Source organism: Erpetoichthys calabaricus, chromosome 8 (assembly GCF_900747795.2).
Source record: "Erpetoichthys calabaricus chromosome 8, fErpCal1.3, whole genome shotgun sequence".
In the NCBI taxonomy this organism is placed as follows: domain Eukaryota; kingdom Metazoa; phylum Chordata; class Cladistia; order Polypteriformes; family Polypteridae; genus Erpetoichthys; species Erpetoichthys calabaricus.
The window spans coordinates 124506849-124530034 of NC_041401.2; the positions used below are offsets into that span (position 1 = coordinate 124506849).

A 23186-nucleotide genomic window follows, 5' to 3' on the forward strand; every position below is an offset into this window, starting at 1 on the left:
TTTCATTTCAGCTGACAGTGCATGGTTTCTTCATGTAGAAAGACCGATCAAGTTACATACAAGATTTGTTATGAATATTGTTCCATCTCTGTCTAAGCGATATCTTTTTACAAGTTCATTGTTGTCAAGCATTTCCAAAGCATTCCACCTTTCCCGGGATGCGTGTGTCAATCTCTGCCTGAATGCCATCTTCTGGCAGCTCCTAGGGAGTTAGGACAGCTCATGAGCTCTCCTCAATCCTGGTGAAGTTAGGAATGGTTTCTGAAATTAGGAAAATTGATAAAACACTCCTTCTCCTAAGACTAGGACCTCTCTGAGATTTTTGAGCCAGTTATGACCGTTTTTCTACACTGAAATGCTTGATAAACACAGGCTCTTGCCAACATATTCATGGGTACAGCTGATATCCATTTTTTCTCTGCTCCCTTCAGGCTTTCCTCTCCGTGCTCTGGTGTGCGTACGCACATTTCTGCTTTTGTCTGTTCACCATGTTTTAGTGTGAATTCTATGCACACCGTTATACATGAGGCCCTTGGTGCATCAATACTAGAGACTATTGAGCGCATCCTGAGCAGCTGCATCACTGTATGGGTTGGGAATGGCACTGTCATGGATAGCAAGACCCTGTAGTGGATAGTGAGGGCAGCTAAGAAGCTCCAACATGGACATGTACACCACACACTGCATCCAAAAAGCTACCAGCATTGTGGAGCATCTGGTGTTTAGAATGACACTAAATTAACTCCATAGATAGATAGATAGATAGATAGATAGATAGATAGATAGATAGATAGATAGATACTTTATTAATCCCAATGGGAAATTCACAATGAATGAGTAGTCCTTTTGAAAAGAGAAAACATCCTCACCAGACCTGTTAAAACAAACATGGGTAGTTCTGTGTGAACTCAGAGCAGGTTGGTTGTGACCTTCCATGCAAAGGTACTGAGATAGGCTGTGGACACCTGTGACCCAGAAATGGAAAAAGCAGCTTCAGGAAATGTGTGGACATCTGCAGCAATAGATAGGAAACACAATTTAATGTAAGTTGTATTGAACCGCAGTCTAAAAATATATTGTTCGGTTAATGATTGGTGGCAAATCAACTCAGCATGACTGTGGCCTTCAATGGACTGACTGATATTCAGGATGACTCCTTACATTGTGTCCAGGGGTCTTCCCAAGGAATCTGTTATATCAGCCTAAAGTGCACTTCTATAATGTAAATGCACAATAGGGACATGGCACAGATAATTCATGCAGTTGCCTAGTGTTGGGACCACATGGACATTGTACTTATTATGCATAAAATCATGTGTCCATAATGAGGTATTTTGGTATTTGCTACACTGAAATCTCTGAGCCATGAGACAGGATAAGCACTAAGGGTGGTGGGAAACTGACTAATATTCTGTATGTTGGTGAAAAGTTAAACAGGCAGAATACTGGCAGAGTCTCCAAGGATAATAGGTCATGCTTACTCCAAGTGTTGCTCAGATAAGAGCTGACTTCTCATAATCTGGTCAGAAAACAGACGAAAGAATTTCACTGAGAAGACTGCAGCGCCCTCTGCTGGTCATGAGTTTTCTGTTTTGTAATCTTCTGTTTGCTCAAATGGCTCCTTTTCAGCCTGCTTACCTGGCTTTTATGGGGAAGATTGTGCAAGCCACTGCAATTGCCCTTCTGGAATGTCCTGCAACCACATCACCGGAGAGTGTGGCTGCCCTCCTGGATTCACTGGCAGTGGCTGTGAACACAGTGAGTAGTGCCAAAAGCTCCATAGATGTCTTATTCTTAATGCCACTTGAGCTTACATCTCTTTTTTTTTCATTTTTTCTTCAAAGTATGCCTGCCAGGAACCTACGGGCAGAACTGCAACCAAGTTTGTCAGTGCTCAGGAGGAAATCAGCATTGCCACCCTGTCACTGGTGTATGCTATTGTGCACCAGGATTCCATGGCAGTGTCTGCCAATTCAGTAAGTTCCTCCTCTTAGTAGTGGCAGAGCTGGAGATTAACTTGCCAGTGCCAGTCCTGTCATAGTGATGTCTTCTGAAGTTCATTTCTGGGTACATCTGCAATTGTAAAATTGATTCATATGTTGGAAAAAAAAGATGAGCTACATATTCATGGAAACCTAATTCTGTGAATGGCTCACTAGAGGCACACAACAATGAATAATAGCAAGCTTGTCCCTGTGTGACAGAGATACAGTAGCAGTGCCAGCCAGTAGTGAGGATTGGCATCCATGCTCACATCTCCATGTCTGTCATTTTCTTTTTTTGTCAGGCTGCTCAGATGGCTGGTATGGATCTAACTGTGAACATAAGTGCCAGTGTTTGAATGGAGGACATTGTGAGGCCACCACAGGATCTTGTGAGTGCCCAGCAGGCTACATGGGAGCTGACTGCAACACAAGTAAGTTGCCATTATGTTTAATGGAGTGGAAACCAACATGCTGATGACCTCACACTCGAAGGACTCCTCTTTATGAAGTCCTTCACTTGCTTTGCTCTGCCTAGAATGCCCTGCCAGGTACTTTGGGAAGGACTGTGCTCAAGTCTGCTCCTGTGTGGGGGGAAATCACTGTGACCATGTGACTGGAAGCTGTATCTGTCCACCTGGAAGGATGGGTCTGCGCTGTGAGGAAGGTGAGGAAGTTGGGGGGGCATCCTCTTCATAAAATTGCACCTTCTGACCTGACATTGCCATTCTTTACACATGAAGTGGTAGAACAGCTGGTGCCATTAAGTATTATGTATCCCCTTTCTGGCTGATATTGCAGGGTGTCCAGCAGGAAGGTTTGGTGTTGGCTGCCAGTCGTTGTGCTCCTGTCAGAACAGTGGACTGTGTGATCCCGTCAGTGGAAACTGCACATGTGGGTTGGGCTGGACTGGCCTACATTGTGAGGCAGGTGAGCCGAGTCCTCTGCTCCATATGACACTGTTGAGCACAGTTTGTGCCACTTTGCATATCTGTTCACATATTTAGCTGCTGCTTTGGCTCTGATAACCATCTGGGTGGCATTTTGCTGCAGCTTGTCTTTCCTTCCATCATCCATTAAAGTTGTAAAGAAGCTAAACTGTCTGTGTTCCAGAGTGCCCCCTCGGAAGATACGGAGCGGATTGCCAGCACTTGTGTTTATGTCAGAACAATGGCACATGTGACAGAGTGACAGGATGCTGCCAGTGTGCCCCAGGTTATTATGGGCACTCATGTGAATATGGTAAGACTTAAAAAATTAAAGCAAAACTGTTCTGCACCACAGTGTTATCAAAATGACAAAGTGGGGTGCCCTGACACTTAGGGGCATCGGGCTTCCAAATGATCTTTAACAACATTGGTATTGATGTTTTCTTTTCAGACTGCCCACCAGGCTTTTATGGAAACAACTGCCATCAATCCTGTAACTGCACCAACAGCGCTACTTGTGATCCAGTCTCTGGTCAGTGCCGGTGTCCAGCTGGTTACTATGGCAGTCACTGCGAGAAAAGTAAGGAGAACAGAGTATTATAGTTGTACTGGGATTGAAGTTTCAATGTAACTCTGGTGAGGATTTGGCAAGTAGCACGTGGAAAACTGCAGGAGCTCATTTTCAGCAAAATAGTTAGGAGAAGTCAGGGAATGAAAGGTAAAGCTGGCCAGAAATTAAGAGGACTGGCAAAGTGACCAGGGGTTTCATTTATAAACCTTTACATGGATTTGAGTATGAAAATATATGTATGCAAAAAAAACCAAGAAAATGCATATGACAAAAATATACAATTTATTTTTATAAATCGCAATCGTCTTGTAAATGTATGTATTTGAACATGACTCAAATGCCATCCATACGTGGAGTATGCTAATAAACCTCATACATATGCAATTGTGATGTCATAGAACGTCATTGGCTGGTAGAGCAGCCTCCCACCTGATGCACTGAGACACCTTCACCAGCATTCAAGCGTATCTCTGCAACTGAGAGCACAAGATCATGTGTGGCATTAGAGCGCCTCTGTTCTACATTCTGGGAGTCGGGGAAATGCGTAAGGTGCCAACTGTTACAATAAATAATTCAGGCCATATGGAAAAGTGAGGGTTCAGCCAATTATCTTACCAATAAGCCAGCCGGCATGTGCAGTAACATCACGTCTATCAAAGCTACTTTGCCTCAAAATAAATGAATCATGGACTGACACTGGCCACTGAGTCATGGCACAGATGACTTGTGCATTAATGCCATGTAACTCCTTACAGTTAACAAAAGTTGCATCAAGTCAAGTCAAGTAGCTTTTATGGTCATTGCAACCATATACAGTTTGCACAGTACATAGTGAAACGAAACAACGTTCCTCCAGGACCAGTGTGCATAGATCACATGACTACAGCAAAAGCTACACACATGCAGGACAGTGCCAGACTGTCCGAGGTACAAACGAACACAGTGCAGTGCCCACCAGAGGATATCTAAAGGAACAAAAAGAAAGTAGCAGGTTGTGCCAAATTGTGACAGTATCTTAATAGAAGGAACTGATGTAAACATGACACTGGCAGTAGGAAGAAGGTAACAGTATTATAATAAATACAAAGACATGATCTAGTTGAGTAGGAAGATGTGTGTGTGTGTGCGCTATCAGCCTAGTCTTGGAGTTTTTAGGAGTCTTATGGCTTGAGGGAAGAAACTATTACACATTCTGGTAGTGAAGCTCCTAATCCTTCAGTACCTTTTTCCAGATGGCAAAAGGGTGAATAGTTTATGTGAGGGTTGTGTCAGATGCTCCACAATGCTGGTAGCTTTTTGGATGCAGTGTGTGGTGTACATGTCCATGTTGGAGCTTCTTAGCTGCCCTCACTATCCACTACAGGGTCTTGCTATCCATGACAGTGCCATTCCCAACCCATACAGTGATGCAGCTGCTCAGGATGCGCTCAATAGTCTCTAGTATTGATGCACCAAGGGCCTCATGTATAACGGTGTGCATAGAATTCACACTAAAACATGGTGAACAGACAAAAGCAGAAATGTGCGTACGCACAAAAAAGTTCAGATGCATGAAACTGTGTGCAAGCAAAGTTCTATGCACTTCCCCTTTATAAATCCTAATCAATGTGAATTTTAATGCACATGCATGCGCCTAAAGCCCCAACCCAACTCCTCCCTGAATCAATATAAATAGCCCCTTCCATTCAGTGTTTTGTAAAAAGACATAAAAAAAAGATATCAAAGTCAATGTGAAAAGGTGAGTGTCATACCGAAGTGTATTAGGGCCATAGATAAGAAAAAAAAAAGTACGGGCACAGTGAAGAAAAAAAGGTCAATGTCGAAATTAAAGTAAAAATGTTGACTTTGATCTCGAAATTTACACTTTAATTAAATTGTCTATTTTGTCATTAAAGTAGGATGTCGTAAACTTCATCTTAAAATCGATGTTTAATTTACTACAGATTCTCAAATCTCATCGTAATTAAAGTATTATGTTAAATGCTTTTTAACATAAAAAGCATTTAAGTGTCCTCTGTCCCAGTCATTAATTGCTACGTGCTTCTGAAATATGTTGTATACAAGGAGGCATGGACAAGCGGTCACTAAAGCCTGAATGGCCTCGGCTTTGACTTTGGTTGGGACATCAGTTTAAGTTAAAGCTGAGATATAACTTTGGAAGCAGATTGAATTGGTTACGATGGGATGGTGATTTTAATATAGTAGTAGATTATACACAAGACTCCACAGGTGTGAGATCCGGAAATGGGCGCATGCAACATTTTTGTGCATATGCACCGTTTATACACGAGGCCCCAGGTGAGGTTTCCCAACAGTTGAACACTTTGGAATTTGATGATCTTGATGATCTCCATGCTTGAGCCATCTCAGTACAGCAGACAGTGGTTGTTTCTAGTTCATCCTAGATGCTCTTATTGCAATATGATTTGATTATGTTAAGGGAACTGGACACTACTGTAAATTGCCTTTTTTTGTTTCCAAAAATATTTAATGTATGTACACCCGCACCATTCAAAAACTGGATGTAGCGCCTCACCAGTGAGCCGATGGCTTTCAGTGCAGTGGGCATGATCGAGTGAAGCTTGGTTGACATATTCCTGACCTGGCAGCCAGTTCCCTGAGAAGTGACAAGAGGTAGCCGATTTAAACTGATGAAAAATCAAAAAAAGTCCTTCAATGCAAATGCACAGCATTTGCCCTCTTGAAAGGGTCCTAGAATTCAGTCTGTACACCATAATTATCAGATTTGAGGTGTAACATGTTTGTAAAGTCAACACACATTATAACAACAGATTGGTGATATGCTTTATAATGTCATGCAAGTCGTCACTTAGCTGGTTTGGCTGCATTTCCCTAATTGATCAGGGAGCTGACATTACCCAGTTTCTCCAAAATGTTGAGTATGGATGGGTTAGAGTTGCCATGTACACACGTTCTCCTGTTAAGTTTTCTTTTAGAAATCCTGACATTTGCATGGAAAGCTGTGTATGCACATTTCGAGGCTCTTTTTTTTTATGTAAGTTTTTAAAATCTGATCCATGAAGGTTATGAGAGAGGGAGAGAGAGAGACAGGCAGGAAGTGACTTTGGGGAGCCCAATAGATGAGATCATTTAATTGGGTAGGTGGGCTCTAGTCTCCAGTTAGGGTGTAGTGAACGCATCCTTCTTCCATGTTTTTCATTGTCATATATAAACTATAAAAAGCCAGATCCATACAAAAGCTTGTATGATTGCTTGGCGTGGGTGCTGCTCAGAGGGTGCAACCTTAGGATGGTCGTCACTTTTTTAACTTCAGTTTAAGTGTCAGGAATTGACATTCGTTTACCCTTTAGGCTGTGAGCCAGGTCACTTCGAAGAAGGCTGTCTGCAGACGTGCAACTGCCATGGAGGAGCACCATGTGACCCAGTAGATGGAACATGCATCTGCCCACCTGGGAAAACTGGAAAAAATTGTGATACTGGTAGGTTGATAACTGCACCTTTCTCCAGTAGGAGTACACGGTAAAGCTGCCAAGATAGCGTTCCTAAAAAAAAGGGGCCGACGCTAGAGGTCTAGTGTGACCATCAGCATGGGTACAGTTGAAACTTAGGGTTCCTTTCCACTTCCCAAATTATTATTTAATCTTCCCATGAGTGTATTTTTAAAATGGACCTACCATCAGAATTCACCTTCAGCTTAAAGCACATGGAATGAACAAGTATTTTTACATCCCAAAGAGAAAAGAGGTGATTGAATGTTTTGAGATGGACTGTATTACATGCATTCATGCATAGAGTGTGTGTTGATGGGTCAGTGTTGGTGTGAGAATAAAGGGCAGGGCCTTATGACTGTACGTCAGGAGGAAGTTTCTGCTTAGATCTTGAGGATTTACACCAAATAGTTTCACTTCTCTTTTACAATGGTGGCCATGAATTATATTCAGCTGTGTTCCTGCCATTGCACTGGAACACCCTCCTTATAGTGCCGACTTTGCCCTGTGTGATTTTGGGGCATGAGGTGAAAAAAAGCTATGGTCACTGCCTTAAAGAGTATGTAAAAAATGAAATGTTGCATGTCTTTGAGAAGTTTGAAAGATGGTACAGTAAATCTTCGATTATCTGTCAGGGCAAAAAAAAAAAAAAAAAAATTGCACACACCAGCGGCTACCTATTACTACTGCCACACAATACGCTGCGAGCTATGAACATTGGAACAACTCTCCTTGTTGCTAGCACCACGTGTGATGCTGCATTTTGAAATCAGTGTCAGCTGCATACCTTCAGCTTTAGTAGCGGTTCGTAGCTTTTCTCTTTTGTTATAATTAAACTGCTGTACATTGTTATGGCCGATAAACATATATGTGTGGTGTTGGAACTGTCACAAAAAATTTAAATTATTAAACATTTACAAAAAGGCAAAAGTACTTCAAATATTGCTTCAATTTACAAGGTAGGAAGAACAACTGTGAATGATATAAAGCGTGATGCCAATAAAATTGAAAAACGTGTCGAAAATGGAAACCATCGACGGTGATGTTATTCTGTATGTTAAGGTTCTTCTGTATTGGAATTTTCTTTTTAAATTGTTATGTTTTGTTAATATATTGTGATGTGCAAGCAGCTTATGATGTGCTGTGTGGGTGCAGAAAGGGCGGAATGCGGACGTGATGGGACTGCGTAAAAGGCTTCTGTTCTACAAGGGGCGGACATGCTTCTTAGGAGATGAGTGATAGGAGAAAAAGGAAGGTGCGGCGGAAGGAAGGTTTGAGTAGGGAGTCAGGAGACAATAAGCAGCAGTGCTTGCGGTATACAAAGAGAGAACGTGAGTGGCAGGAGAAAATTATTGGTAGGGAAACCTAAGATGGCACCATTTGTTAAGGAACAAAGTAAAATGTATAAAACTCCAGTATCTCCACATTGTATTTGCTTATTACGCTGGTCATTACAACATTATATACATTAATTTTGTTAATATAGTTTTTTTGTGAAAAAATACAACTATTTGCTTAACTAATCTACTGTATATCATTTTAAAAGTAGCTGTTCTGTTATCTGTTTTTTCCCTTATTTTTTTCACTGCCTCGGTCCTGACCCGTTACGGATAATCGAGGTTTTACTGTACTTTGAAAAAGGACTAAGCACCAAACCTGAAGAACCTTCACATGTTCAATGACAAATGTGGGTTCAAAACTTTTCAATCAGCTCTGTAGATAATCAGAATGTGACTAAGCATCCCACAAAAATTGAACTTCTTGTATTCCTTTACCTCATTGCTCAACTGCAGCTGCATGAGTCCGTTTCCTCTATTATGATAGGAGCTTGGAACAGATACTTCAATCTTTATTTATATATATAATATGCATGTATATATACACATATCTAAATAAGAATTTTTTCTTAAAATCAAAGCATTTATTAGACTGTCCTTAGAATAGGAGTCATATTAATAGCAAAAATGGCACATTTAATCTTTATTTTCACAAATTTATATACATCATTAAGAATGTGAGAAAAAGGGTCAATGAAAATGGCTACTCCTGCCAAACCTGAGTTTCACGTACCTTTTTACAGAAGTTACTTCATTCAGTTTGAGGGTTGCATATCTGAAGCCCATCTCAGAAGCGCCAAGTATAAGGTAGAAACCAGTTTGGGCACCACTACAATCATTACAGCACAATACTTACATGACAATGTTTTAGATAGCAGGCAAATGGGTCACAGTGGTTGCATCACACTACTTCTCTGTCCCCTGTTGGCAAAGATATTACAGTTTTTTTTTATGTCTTCCCAGAGTGCCATGCAAATACATTTGGTCCAAACTGCTCTCTAACTTGTGAATGTAACAAAAGTGCTCTGTGCAACACCAAGAATGGCCGCTGTACCTGTCTGTCTGGTTACCTGGGCTTCACCTGTCTAGAAGGTAAGCAGATTACAAGACACCCTCTGTGCTACAGGGAGGTAGAATGACTGAAATAATTAAGAGATATGTTTACACCAATATCTCAGTGTCTTGTACATCCTTGGAAACAGTTATACTGTGCTTTGAGAATGGGCAATACGGATCTTGGTTTACGTAACATATATTATGTTTCTAAATCCTATAAACATTTTTATTTTTAGGTGGTCCTCCCCAGCTACCTCAATCCTCAGCAGGCTCAAGAAGAACCAATCGCTCCTTTGCTCCCATATAATCCACAGTAAAACCATGAACATTACCAGGATCCAGACAACTGGGACAAGCAATGGGAATGCCCTTCTTTACTGTATTGGTATATAAATAACACAAAGAATTATTAATGGTCCAATACTGTATTATAGACATGAGTCATGTTGGATTTGGAAACCAATAAATACGCCAGTCCCAGTCAATATTGCCTGAATATACTCTGAAGAAAGAAACTTGGACACTAAAATGTAATCAGATCTAACTTGGCTGACCACATTACAGGGGTCAATAAGGAAAATGAGGCTCATTGACAGCACTTTAAAGTAGTTCATCCCAGACACTTTTGGGGAGTGACTCACAGAGGATGTGCCTCTTGTTTTGAATTTTAAAAAGTAACTATTTCTACTCACAAAGACTTGGCCCAGTGTGAAGGAGCCAAAACATTAAATGCATTTCTACATTTGATAAGCACAGTGACTTAAAAATAACATTTTTCTCCTAAGACATTTTGTTTGCATTCATGGGAAAGCCAGTGAACCACTCTGAACTCTAATTCCCCAGACCGTGGCGATACGCTTGATTGCCATTGCCTGCCTTTGGCCAATGTGGTTGAGGCACAAGCAAGCACTACAATCTGCTTCCAATTAGCCACTGCAGTATTTGCCTGAAATGATAAGAGGAGACTGACCTGTTACCTATTTGGGGAATTGTAGGAAAAGGAAGCAGTGATTAAGAACTATTTGTGATTTACGTCCTGAATACAATGTTGGCTGTTCCACTGAGACTTGGACAGAAGTCCTACAGTAAAAGATGTGATGAAGATGGCATATAATCCTCATCAGGCCTGAAGTGAACAGGAAGTGCAGTCTTCATTTGGTGACATGAACTGAAGCTGTTTCTGGGTGCCATCTGTCTCATTTATTTCATTTTTACTCAAGTGTTGTCAAAAAGACTTTGCTTCAGCACACAAAGCAGCAGGGAGCTGTGTCTTTGGGGCTCAGAACTACTTGACATTGTACTGTATGTATGTATGTATTTATGAATGTATGTAAGTACTGTAGTATTTACTGATTTTCAACACTTAGTACGTGTAAAGAAAAAAAGAATTAAAACACTCTGGTTAAGATCTGGCCTCAAATCATTCTCAGAGATTTATACCCAAGGCCTTTACTGTATAAGGAGTATCTCTTGCCTCTACAGTTCTCACTGGAATGATGGCCTTGGAAATTATAGCCAATTGTGGAACCTGAGTTATGTGGGAACACAACAGGGAAGTACATGTAAGCCTTTGGGACAACAGGCCATCATCAATGATGAAAGGAGTGGTGGGAGACAAGGCAGGAAATGCAGATGCTACTGCATGACAGGATGACAGAACATCTCTTACCCAAAAAGAGACGATAGGCTCAAGGAACAAATAGTGGTACGATTTTTAATAGTCCTAAAGGCAATGCTAAAATAAAATGATGTAGGTTAATGGGAAGTAAAAGAAATTCTGGTATATTTGGTGGTATTAGTAATGGTTTGGGGCGTTTCAGTCTTGGGACATCGACAGGTTACAACAATTGTAGGAAAAAATGAATTCTTGATAACACCTACAGATTCTGCAGAAGAATGTCTTCCATTTTTCTGTCCAAGAGTTGAAGCTCAAGAGAGCTTGATTCATTAACCACTAACATCAGGCTCATATTAAGACTCTGTGTCATGAGATCATTGGGCCTAGAAGTGCCCAATCATGCAGGATTATTCAAAAGTGACCACCATAAAATAGCATAGCACATGCCTGCTTCCAGTCAGCTATCAATGCAAATGAATAAGCGTGAGGGCACACAAACACCTGATGTCATAACATGCGAGAAAACTGCGTAGTGCATGCCCAACTCTAAGATGACACCTGTCCATATTATTTTCTTAATTGGTGCCACCACAAAAAGCAGGTGCAGACAGCTAATATTTTTTTAGGGCTTTGGTTTAATTTTTCGAAATTTACTTGCTCCGGTCAGCCGCCTCAACAATAGAGGCACGGAACATGGCCCATTCGGACTCTATGTCCCTCACCTCCCTCGGGACATGGTCGAAGTTCTGCTGGAGGTGGGAATTGAAGCTACTTCTGACAGGGGGCTCTGCCAGACGTTCCCAGCAGACCCTCACAACACGTTTGGGCCTACCAGGCCTGACCGGCATCCTCCCCCACCGTCGGAGCTAACTCACCACCAGGTGGTGATCAGTTGACAGCTCTGCTCCTCTCTTCACCCGAGTGTCCAAGACATGTGGCCGCAGGTCCGATGACACGACCACAAAGCCGATCATCAAACCGAGGCCTAGGGTGTCCTGGTGCCAAGTGCACATATGAACACCCCTATGCTTGAACACGGTGTTCGTTATGGACAATCCGTGACGAGCACAGAAGTCCAATAACAAACCACCACTCGGGTTCAGATCGGGGGGGCCATTCCTCCCAATCACGCCCTTCCAGGTCTCACTGTCATTGCCCACGTGAGCACTGAAGTCTCCCAGCAGTACGAGGGAGTCCCCAGAAGGTATGCCCTCTAGCACCCCCTCCAGGGACTCCAAAAAGGATGGGTACTCAGAACTGCTGTTCGGTGCATATGCACAAACAACAGTTAGGACCCGTCCCCCCACCCGAAGGCGGAGGGAGGCTACCCTCTCGTCCACCGGGGTAAACCCCAAAGTACAGGCTCCAAGTCGGGGGGCAATAAGTATGCCCACACCCGCTCGGAGCCTCTCACCGGGGGCAACTCCAGAGTGGTAGAGAGTCCAGCCCCTCTCAAGGAGATTGGTTCCAGAGTCCAAGCTGTGGTCGAGGTGAGCCCGACTATATCTAGCCGGAACCTCTCAACCTCGTGCACTAGCTCAGGCTCCTTCCCCTTCAGAGAGGTTACATTCCACGTCCCAAAAGCCAGCTTCTGTAGCCGAGGATCGGACGGCCAAGGTCCCCGCCTTTGGCCACCACCCAACTCACACTGCACCCGACCTCCTTGGCCCCTCCCATAGGTGGTGAGCACATGGGAAGGGGGACCCACATTCCCTCTTCGGGCTGTGCTCAGCCAAGCCCCATGGGTGCAAGCCCGGCTACCAGGCGCTCGCCATCGAGCCCCACCTCCAGGCCTGGCTCCAGAGGGGGGGCCCCGATGACCCACGTCCGGGCAAGGGAAAACGCCGTCCAAATTTTTTATTCATCATAGAAGGTCTTTTGAATGATACCACGTACCAGCAGGCCAAGCGGAATGCGGCTTCAGTGGTTGCTGAGGCAAAAACTTGGGCATGGGAGGAGTTTGGGGAGGCCATGGAGAACGACTTTCGGACGGCTTCGAGGAGATTCTGGTCCACCGTCCGGCGTCTCAGGAGGGGGAAGTAGTGCAGTGTCAACACTGTATATGGTGGGGATGGTGTGCTGCTGACCTCGACTCGGGACATTGTGGGTCGGTGGGGGGAGTACTTCGAAGACCTCCTCAATCCCACTAACATGCCTTCCAATGAGGAAGCAGAGCCTGGGGACTTGGAGGTGGGCTCCCCCATCTCTGGGACTCTGGTGGTCAAAAAATTCCTTGGTGGCAGGGCCCCGGGGGTGGATGAAATACACCCGGAGTTCCTCAAGACTCTGGATGTTGTAGGGCTATCTTGGTTGACACGTCTCTGCAACATCGCATGGACATCAGGGACAGTGCCTCTGGATTGGCAGACCGGGGTGGTGGTCCCCCTCTTTAAGGGGAGGGTGTGTTCCAACTACAGAGGGATCACACTCCTCAGCCTCCCTGGAAAAGTCTATTCGGGGGTTCTGGAGAGGTGGGTCCGTCGGATAGTCGAACCTCGGATTCAGGAGGAACAGTGTGGTTTTCGTCCTGGTCGCGGAACCGTGGACCAGCTCTACACCCTTAGCAGAGTCCTGGAGGGTGCATGGGAGTTCGTCCAACAAGTCTACATGTGTTTTGTGGACTTGGAAAAGGCGTTTGACCGTGTCCCTCAGGGAATCCTGTGGAGGGTGCTCCGGAAGTATGGGGTACCGGACCCCCTGATAAGGGTTGTTTGGTCCCTGTACAACCGGTGTCAGAGCTTGGTCCGCATTGCCGGCAGTAAGTCGAACTCGTTTTCAGTGAGAGTTGGACTCCGCTAGGGCTGCCCTTTATCACCGATTCTGTTCATAACTTTTGTGGACAGAATTTCTAGGCGCAGCCAGGGTGTTGAGGGGGTCCGGTTTGGTGGACTCAGGATTGGGTCACTGCTTTTTGCAGATGATGATGTCCTGTTTGCTTCATCAGGCCGTGATCTTCAGCTCTCTCTGGATCGGTTCGCAGCTGAGTGTGAAGCGGCTGGGATGGGAATCGGCACCTCCAAATCCGAGACCATGGTCCTCAGCCGGAAAAGGGTGGAGTGCCCTCTCAGGGTTGGTAGCGAGATCCTGCCCCAAGTGGAGGAGTTCAAATATCTTGGGGTCTTGTTCATGAGTGAGGGAAGAATGGAGCGTGAGATCGACAGGCGGATCGGTGCGGCATCCGCAGTAATGCGGGCTCTGCACCGGTTTGTCGTGGTGAACAATTTACCAGTCGATCTATGTTCCTACCCTCACCTATGGTCATGAGCTATGGGTAGTGACCGAAAGAACGAGATCGCGAATACAAGCGGCTGAAATGAGTTTCCTCTGCAGGGTGTCTGGGCTCTTCCTTAAAGATAGGGTGAGAAGCTCAGTCATCCGGGAGGGGCTCAGAGTAGAGCCGCTGCTCCGCCGCATCGAGAGGAGTCAGATGAGGTGGCTCGGGCATCGATCAGGATGCCTCCTGGACGCCTTCCTGGTGAGGTGTTCCAGGCACATCGAACTGGGAGGAGGCCCCGGGGAAGACCCAGGACACGCTGGAGGGACTATGTCTCCCGGCTGGCCTGGGAACACCTTGGGATTCTCCCGGAAGAGCTAGAAGAAGTGGCCGGAGAGAGGGAAGTCTGGGTATCTCTGCTCAAGCTGCTGCCCCCGCGACCCGACCTCGGATAAGTGGAAGAGGATGGATGAAATTTACTTGCAGATACCATTGTGCAGACACATTGGTGAGCTTCTTGTGAAGCATGTGAATTGTTAAACCAATATTTTTGTGTTTAAGTTTCTGTTGCCCTGCTCAACAAGCACACATGCAAACTTACAAAAGAAAAGTTAATGCAGTACAAAATTCACATTTTAGAAAGGGCCAAAGAAAGTCTAGACCAGGGATTGGCAACCTGTAGCTCACTAGCCTCTTGCGGTACTTTGGCTGGAGCTCTTCCCAGGATGATAGACACATTCACATTTTCATGTCTTAACATATTATTTGATTAGACTTTTGTAAAGATAAATTTATAGGTTAATAATATTTTTCATTTAGATATTTCTTTAGCTATATGTGAATCAGGCAGTCCGTCAAAAGTCTCTGTTGCTTTTAACCTCTTAACTACATCATCTACATCTCCTCACAGTCATTCTGTTTCATGAGATTATGTCTTTGGTCAGATCATATGCTCTCCAGAGTTTTCTTCAGTACTCGAGATTGGATGTACGCTTCAACGTTTATTGGGATTCCTAATACTTTCATAAATGTTTTGTGGGTAATTGTCACCATGCCTTCTCAGGTCTTTCTAAACATTATTATATTTGTGTCCTATTTACATAATACAGCTAGCTGAGTTCGGACTGATGAATACATTTTGCACTGCTTGCTAAGCAGTTTAAGTAGTGAAGTACAGAGTGATGGGCAGATGATGGGGGGGGGGGGGGGGGGTTAAAGGTGAAGACTATCACTAAAGAAATGAACAATGTTGTAATATTAGTCACCTTTACGCTGTAGTGTATCCGAGTAATTTAAAACTGAGGTGAAAAACTCTATGGGTCTTCTATCATGTCTAATTTACAATGAAAAGTTATCCAATAACAAAAAATCAAATGTCGAACATCCAAAAAAAAAAAAAAAATTCATTCGGAGAAGAAAAAGAAGCAATGACAGAATTAACTTAAAATGCAACAATCAGCAAGTTTTGCTGTTTCTCGTTAGATTGTAAAGCTGTTGTGATGTAAGATTTTGCATATAAGTTGATAAATATTTTGTATGTCTTTATTTGTAATTTAGGCAAAGCAATGTAATTTAGTGTTACATTAGTGAGAAGTATTCATGTTTACCCCCCTTTAGGAATGGGTCTCTTTGAATTTTACGACAGAGATGGGGGGGATGTGCCTTAAACCAGTTTGGCAAGTATTTCTCTGCTAAAGTCTTTCAACCCCCACAAGAAAGCCAGTTTACCTTAACATATGGTCTTGGGGGTGGCAGGTTTTAAGATGTTGTATTCCCCCATTGGTCTGAAGTATGGCTGTTTGGAATTGGCTTGGATCAGAAGCTTTTAAGTATCATGATCTCCTATTGGCTGTAGGGGTTGGACAGAGAATCTATAAATCTGCTTGTTCAACCACATTCTCTCTCTCTCTTACTAACCAACATATGATGAAGAAGCATCTCTCTTACCAAACTGATGAAGACCATCACACCATGAACTGAAGAAGACAACACAACACAATGGAAAGCACAACTCGGCAGCCATATTGAGCCAGGCAATGCAGCCTGTTCTGAAGAAAGCTGAATGATGCTTTAACTAGAGACATTTTAAATAACTAACAAGTGCCTTTTCTACTTTGACTTAAAAAATAAACAAAAAATATTATTAAAAATTGAAGACACTCCACTATCCGCAAAATACTGTTCATGAGAGTATCATTAAGATGGGTAAGAATGTGACAGATCAACAGACTAATGAAATAAAATCGGCATCTGTATTTTCTTTGGCATGTGGCATGTCGTGACATGAAGGAAATCGCAGAAATTAGCCTTCTGGGACAGTATGTTTCAAATAAAGGTCTCCATGAAGAATTACTGGCTGTAATACCTCTTAAAGGAAAAACTGGCGATGAAGATATCTCAGTAAAAATTTTGTAATTTTCGACTGTTAGAGAAATTGACATCAATAAATTGGTATCTATCACTATAGATGGAGCTCCCAGTATTGACGGGTAAAAAAGGTGTTGTTACTCTTTTCAAAAAAAACTACGTTTGTTTGCAGAGGACTTGAAAAGTGGAAATCTGTTTCATTTTGAAACTTTAAAAAACATCCAGAAACTACTGGAAGTGTCATTGATAGCAAATTCTTTCTGGCAGCTAAAAATGCATGATTCATTTACTGGTCACTTCAAAGATTAGTAATGCTGAATTCCTCACAGCTGAAGTCTGTGTTGAAGTGTTTATCTGGTGATGCGTTTGTAAGGAATTATATAGGTAATGAAATATCGTGATTTGAAATACATACATTTTATGTGTGTTCTGTGTCTACAATGATCGGTGTAAATATAGGATGACAGAGGAAATGCAAGACAAGAAATGCTGAACACACGGCTAAAACAGAAAATGTTTTCCATATGTTATAGTAATAACGATATAATTTTGACATGACGTGTAGGATGTGTGAAGACCAAATATCCAAGAAACACTTTCAAAAAAGGTGTAACAAAACAAGTATGCTTTTATTCAAGAATAAAACTGAAGAAAAAGAAATTTGCTCAATCAACATGTTTGCTGAAGCCCAACTATCACCTGGTACAAAATAAAAGACATTCGCATACGTGTTTGCCCATTTCATTTTCAACCAGTTGTCACAGTGGTAACACTACTTTGTCATGGATCTGTGCAGATGATAAGCTACTGTTTAGCAATGGCTCAAATTCTGTGTCTTCTCTGTATTTAGCGCTTTGGGTAGTGAGCTGCTATTAATACCATGTAACAAAAATTTACATTTAATGCAAAAATAACAGACACTATGGTGTCTGTTTGCTCAACAAGACACCAAGAAGAAATGATTGAGCTGTGTTTGTGTATCTGCTTTTATCCCTTCAGCGCTAACTTTTGTAAGTACCATAAATTTACACCAGCTGTTACACACTCAAAACAAATGCATGTTTTTATTATATAGTAATAATAGCAGCTCACTTCACAAAATGGTAAATGTGAGGAGGACTTGGGATCAAACCCACAACCTCTAATGGTGTGGGGGATATTTTCTTGGTACACTTTGGGCCCCTTTCTACCAATTCAGCATTCTTTAATTGCCACAGCCTACCTGAGTATTGTTACTGACCATGTCCATCCCCAACCGCAGTGTACCTATCTTCTGATGGCTACTTCCAGCAGGATAATGCGCCATGTCACAAAGCTCAAATCATCTCAAACTGGTTTTGTGAATGGGATGAGTTCACTCTACTCAAATGGTCTTCACAGTCACCAGATCTTAATCCAATAGAGAACCACTGGGATGTGGTGGAACAGGAGATTCACTTCATGGATGTACAGCCGACAAATCTGCAGCAACTCCATGAAGCTTTCATGTCAATATGGACCAAAATCCCTGAGAAATGTTTCCAGAACCTTCTGGAATCTATGCCACAAAGAATTACGGCAGTTCTGAAGGCAAAAGGGGGTTGAGCCCAGTACTAGCAAGGTGTACCTAATAAAGTGGCTGGTGAGTATATAACTACTTGGTAAAGACATCAATATATGTTTAATCATCTTTATCAAAAAGCATGACTGAAGAGCACTCAACAAAGGGAAATTAGAACACATTTCCACAATTTGTTATAGCATCCCCCTTTCTGAGGGTTTCCTTTTTGTTTAATTACTAATTAAAAATACGGTCTACAATTTACTTGAACAGTTTTCCAAGTAAAACTGAAGAAAGAACATTTTTTTTTAGTTCTGTAATTAGTTTCAATGGATAATTGGAACTTGATGATCTGATCACATTTAGGGTTAAATTAATGCAAAAATTATGATAATTCAAAATGTTTGCAGACTTTTTTTTACTGTTATATTAATAAAAAGGTCCCGAAAGGGACATCGAAAAAAAATGGCAGAACATAAAATTGTTAAAACCAAAACAAAAACACATTTTCAGGAAATATTTTTTATGAGTTTTAATTGCTGTGGACATCCTAGTTGCACTGAACGGGAGATGTGTACAATTTATGCTGCATGTATGCATCTTTTCCAGAATGGAAATCAGCTGAGTTAGCCAAAAGTGGGCAGTATGGCTGAATAGAGAGTAAGTACCTATTAAGCCATTTCTTTCCTCCCTGAGATTTTGGGCATTTATTTTCTCTTCCACCCTGAAGTTCACGCCTAGCAATGGGATTGCCTTTTAAAAAAATATTCACATTGAACCCTATTAAAATGTGACATTGCATTTTTAGATTTTCTAAAGATTTTAAAAAGATCACAGGGTTTTCATTTATACTTAAGAGATGCTGGGAAATCAGTTTTTTTTCCAGTGAATGTATATTAATTTATTAGCAGTAGTGCAGAATTAGACAGCTTAAATTAACTTGGCAGCATTACCTCTTAAATGTACAAAGGTGACAGAAAAAAAAAATCCTTGTGTTACATTGTGGTCTGCTGATTGTTCAAGCAAAGCAAGCACTCCTGTTGCATAGGGAAAGTATCTCATGTTTTGTATGTTACTCAGAACCCCTAAAACACTGTCCTGCTCCCATACAGGCAAACATTTCTGCTTGTAAATATCTTTTGCTGATAATTTTTCAAGATTAAAAAAGTCAATTTTCCTGAAAGCTTTTTTTTCTTAATAAAGCTCAGAGAATGGCTAAAAAGTACACATATATGCTATGCTGGCTATTTTTATGTACTTATGCTGGCACTTTATATGAAGTTCAGTGTTACCAATATTATCAAATTGAAGTAGGTCTAATGCTGGAGCAGTGCTAAAGGCAAAATACTACCAAAAAGTGCAGCCATCAAAGTAAAGAAGGCATTATATATGATGTAAAATGAAACTAGGTAGGAATTACAGCATATTCTGTAATGTCTCACTACATGGCATCCACAGACAATGCACTCAAATACTGACTAGTCCTCAAAAGATGGGCAATGTACAAACTTTACTACAGCAAGTTGGAATTTAAGTTATTTATTTTTATGTTTACAGATGACTATATTCTCCAGCTTAATCTGGTCACTGGATGAACAAGGGTAAAACTAGAAATATAATTAATGTCAAACTGTTCAAAGGAGTGTAACATTCTGCAGCTCTTATTCTGAAACTGTTTTTACTTGTGCAAATTCAATTTTAAATTACAGTTTTTAAAGTCCCAGAAGGACCAGTCCTCCCTAACAAGGTAAAAAATGAAACAATACAGAAGTATTTTATTTTTATCCTATCCAAAATCAGTTTTGTAATTAACATAATTATTGGATTTAAATAAATGATCAAAACCACAGTGTGACTGTTCAGACAACACACTGACATATTTTAATAAAATAGTCCTCTTTTCTGGTAAAGTGGCCTTACTTGGCATAGTCCAGAAATTGAAATGATAATTCTGCATTGGTCACAATCCCAACCCACCCTACATACACACATGTCCAAGTTGGTTTCCAAAGTGCTCAAGGACACTTTGCCCAAAACTGAGATAGGTTTGTATTTACATAACAACACCCCCAAAATCCCTTGAATATGCACACATATTCCCTCCCCACCAAAGGATTTATAGTTCCTCGGATTTGACATACATACTGCACATGAAGAAGTTTTTACTAAATATTAAAATTTTTTCAGGCAGTGCTTTGGCAGTGATTATAAGAATCACTCTACTGCAAATATATCAAAGATGAAATTCATATTGTGTACCCACTAACAATTGCAAGGAAACTCTCTTTCACTCAGAAACAATTCAGAGAGAAGCATCTCTGCTTATAGCCAGGTTGGCTTCCCTTCTTGTTGTGGTACTCTTTTCCAGTTTCTGATATAAATTAAAATCCATAGCCCAAGACAAAATAACTTACCCACATGTTCCTATGGCCATACAAGATAGGATGATGCTAGTAATTATGCAGAACAGCAAGAGAAGGAAAAGCTTTAAATATCCATTATTGCTGTCACCATTAAAATACCCAGCATCCTTTAGCTTATGCAACATCAGCAAACACAATTCTGGGGTGCATCTGTTCCAGTCTGTTGTCATCCTTGTTATGAGTATCTTGCAAAAATGAGCATGCTGGCATATTGTTGTGGCCTTTCTGCTTCACACATCTGTTTCCTTGCGTAGCCTCTCCATGCGTCGTACGTTGCGTTCTACAGCGACGCGATTAGTAATCTCCTTTGCACAGCTGTCAGGAAACCATCCTCTCTCTCCATCCCGCAACCTCTCACCCTGGTACCAACCTGCGGGGACAGAAACATGTTTCTTTAACCCTGTTCATACTACAGATTGGGACCTGAACCAAATGCTACCAGAAAAAAAAATATCTTTGTAAGGTCATAGTGAAAATCCTTATGATTTGAAACTAATGGCTTATACTCTTAAAGTCATACAGAATAAAAATCCAGATAACAGAGTAAATGCTCAACTGAATTAAGTCTAGGTTTGCCAAATACATCTTCAGTACATACAGCAATTGTATGATTCTCTCCAACATGCCTGTTTTGCATTTCTAAACTAGTCATATATGAGTGTGTATGGTTATCTTCCTATCAATTGCAGGGCACCAAATTGGATTAAGTGACTTTCCTTTCTAATACTATGTAAATTAAAAAGTACAATACTTTCTGCTTTTTTTATTAATCCACCAAGTTTCCATTACTTGATTTTAAAAAGGTAATTTGCTGCTATGATGGTTCCTAAACAGCAAAACTGTGCAATGAAATCAAAATATTTAAGAGTGTACGCTTCATGTATAACAATAATTAATACTTATATATATATTATATACACATACATATATATGTGCAGATGGAGATCCACAAAGGGAGAAAAAATGAATCACGTATCATAATGTAGTTTTTATTCCTGAGCTTTCAACCCCTGCCAGGGGTCTTCATCAGAGCATAATGGTTAGACTTACAAAAATCAAAGGCAATATATAGCAAAACATTACGTGGAGGGGTGGGGTTGGGTTTTTCTGGTATAAGTCAGTTTGATGGGGGGGGGGGGGGGGGGTATTGGGTGTACAGTTTATTTATTATGAACATGTTCTTCTTAAGTTTGCATATGCTGGATTTATGTCCAAGTGTCTGTTGATGGCGTTCTCATTTGATAGCCAAGATTCAGCCAGCTCTCTGGCACTTTTAGTACTGGCCTTAAATTTTACTTGTACATTGTCCCAGTTAAATGTATGTCCTGTTGATTTAGTATGCGTGTAGATCAATGAAAGTGAGTCCTTTCTTCTGACGGCGTTGTGATGTTCCTGTATACGTGTTGCGATTCTTTTTGATGTTTGTCCTATGTATACCGCTGAGCAAGAACTGCATGGAATGCTATAAACTGCGTTTCGTGTTTCTGCTATCGATTTCTTGTTTTTAGCATTAAACAGGACCGTGCACAGATTGTTCATGGTAAACCGTATCACAGACCTTCTCTTCCATATATATATATGTACATACATATATTATATATATATATTATATATATATATATATATATATATATATATATAAACATATACACAGTACTTTGCAAAAGTTTTAGGCAGGTGTGAAAAAATGCTGTAAACAAAGAATACTTTCAAAAATGGAAGTGTTAATCATTTATTTTCATCAATCAACAAAATGCAGTGAATGAACAAAAGAGAAATCTAAATCAAATCAATATTTGGTGTGACCACCCTTTGCCTTCAAAACAGCATCAATTCTTCTAGGTACTCTTGCACACAGTTTTTGAAGGTACTTGGCTGGTAGGTTGTTCCAAACATCTTGGAGAACTAACCACAGATCTTCTGTGGATGTAGGCTTTCTCACATCCTTCTGTCTCGTCATGTAATCCCAGACACACTCGATGTTGAGATCAGGGCTCTGTGGGGGCCATACCATCACTTCCAGGACTTCTTGTTCTTCTTTACGCTGAAGATAGTTCTTAATGACTTTGGCTATATGTTTGGGGTCATTGTCCTGCCGCAGAATAAATTTGAGGCCAATCATACGCCTCCCTGTTGGTATTGCATGATGGATAAGTATCTGCCTGTATTTCTCAGCTTTGAGAACACCATTAATCCTGACCAAATCTCCAACTCCATTTGCAGAAATGCAGCCCCAAACGTTCAAGGAACCTCCACCATGCTTCACTGTTGCCTGCAGACACTCATTATTTATATATATATATATATATATATATATATATATATATATATATATATATATATATATATATATATATATATATAGAGAGAGAGAGAGAGAGAGAGAGAGAGAGAGAGAGAGAGAGAGAGAGAGAGAGAGAGAGATAGAGAGATAGAGAGATAGAGAGATAGATAGATAGATACTTTATTAATCCCAATGGGAAATTCACATTCTTCAGCAGCAGCATACTGATACAATAAATAATATTGTTAATAATGCAGGTGAAAAACAGACAATAACTATGTATAATGTTAAATGTTAACGTTTACCCCCCCGGATGGAATTAAACAGTCGCATAGTTTGGGGGAGGAACGATCTCCTCAATCAGTCAGTGGAGCAGGACAGTGACAGCAGTCTGT

General features: G+C 41.3%; 2 protein-coding genes across 4 annotated transcripts in view; one reads left to right on the top strand and one right to left on the bottom strand.

Annotated features, from left to right (window-relative positions):
* The window catches only part of megf6b (multiple EGF-like-domains 6b), a 199903-nt gene extending 189147 nt beyond the window's left edge, over positions 1–10756 (top strand). For both annotated transcript variants that reach the window (XM_028807434.2, XM_028807437.2), the window contains 10 exons: positions 1630–1758; positions 1845–1976; positions 2288–2416; positions 2521–2649; positions 2784–2912; positions 3096–3224; positions 3363–3491; positions 6815–6943; positions 9253–9381; positions 9582–10756. In XM_028807434.2, coding sequence (XP_028663267.2) covers positions 1630–1758; positions 1845–1976; positions 2288–2416; positions 2521–2649; positions 2784–2912; positions 3096–3224; positions 3363–3491; positions 6815–6943; positions 9253–9381; positions 9582–9652 — 1235 coding nt within the window. In that variant the 3' untranslated portion in view covers positions 9653–10756. The remainder of the gene's footprint in view (positions 1–1629; positions 1759–1844; positions 1977–2287; positions 2417–2520; positions 2650–2783; positions 2913–3095; positions 3225–3362; positions 3492–6814; positions 6944–9252; positions 9382–9581) is intronic.
* Positions 10757–17147: 6391 nt separating this feature from the next.
* Positions 17148–23186, bottom strand: part of arhgef16 (Rho guanine nucleotide exchange factor (GEF) 16) — a 72392-nt gene continuing 66353 nt past the window's right edge. For both annotated transcript variants that reach the window (XM_028807440.2, XM_028807439.2), the window contains exon 15: positions 17148–20877. In XM_028807440.2, coding sequence (XP_028663273.1) covers positions 20738–20877 — 140 coding nt within the window. In that variant the 3' untranslated portion in view covers positions 17148–20737. The remainder of the gene's footprint in view (positions 20878–23186) is intronic.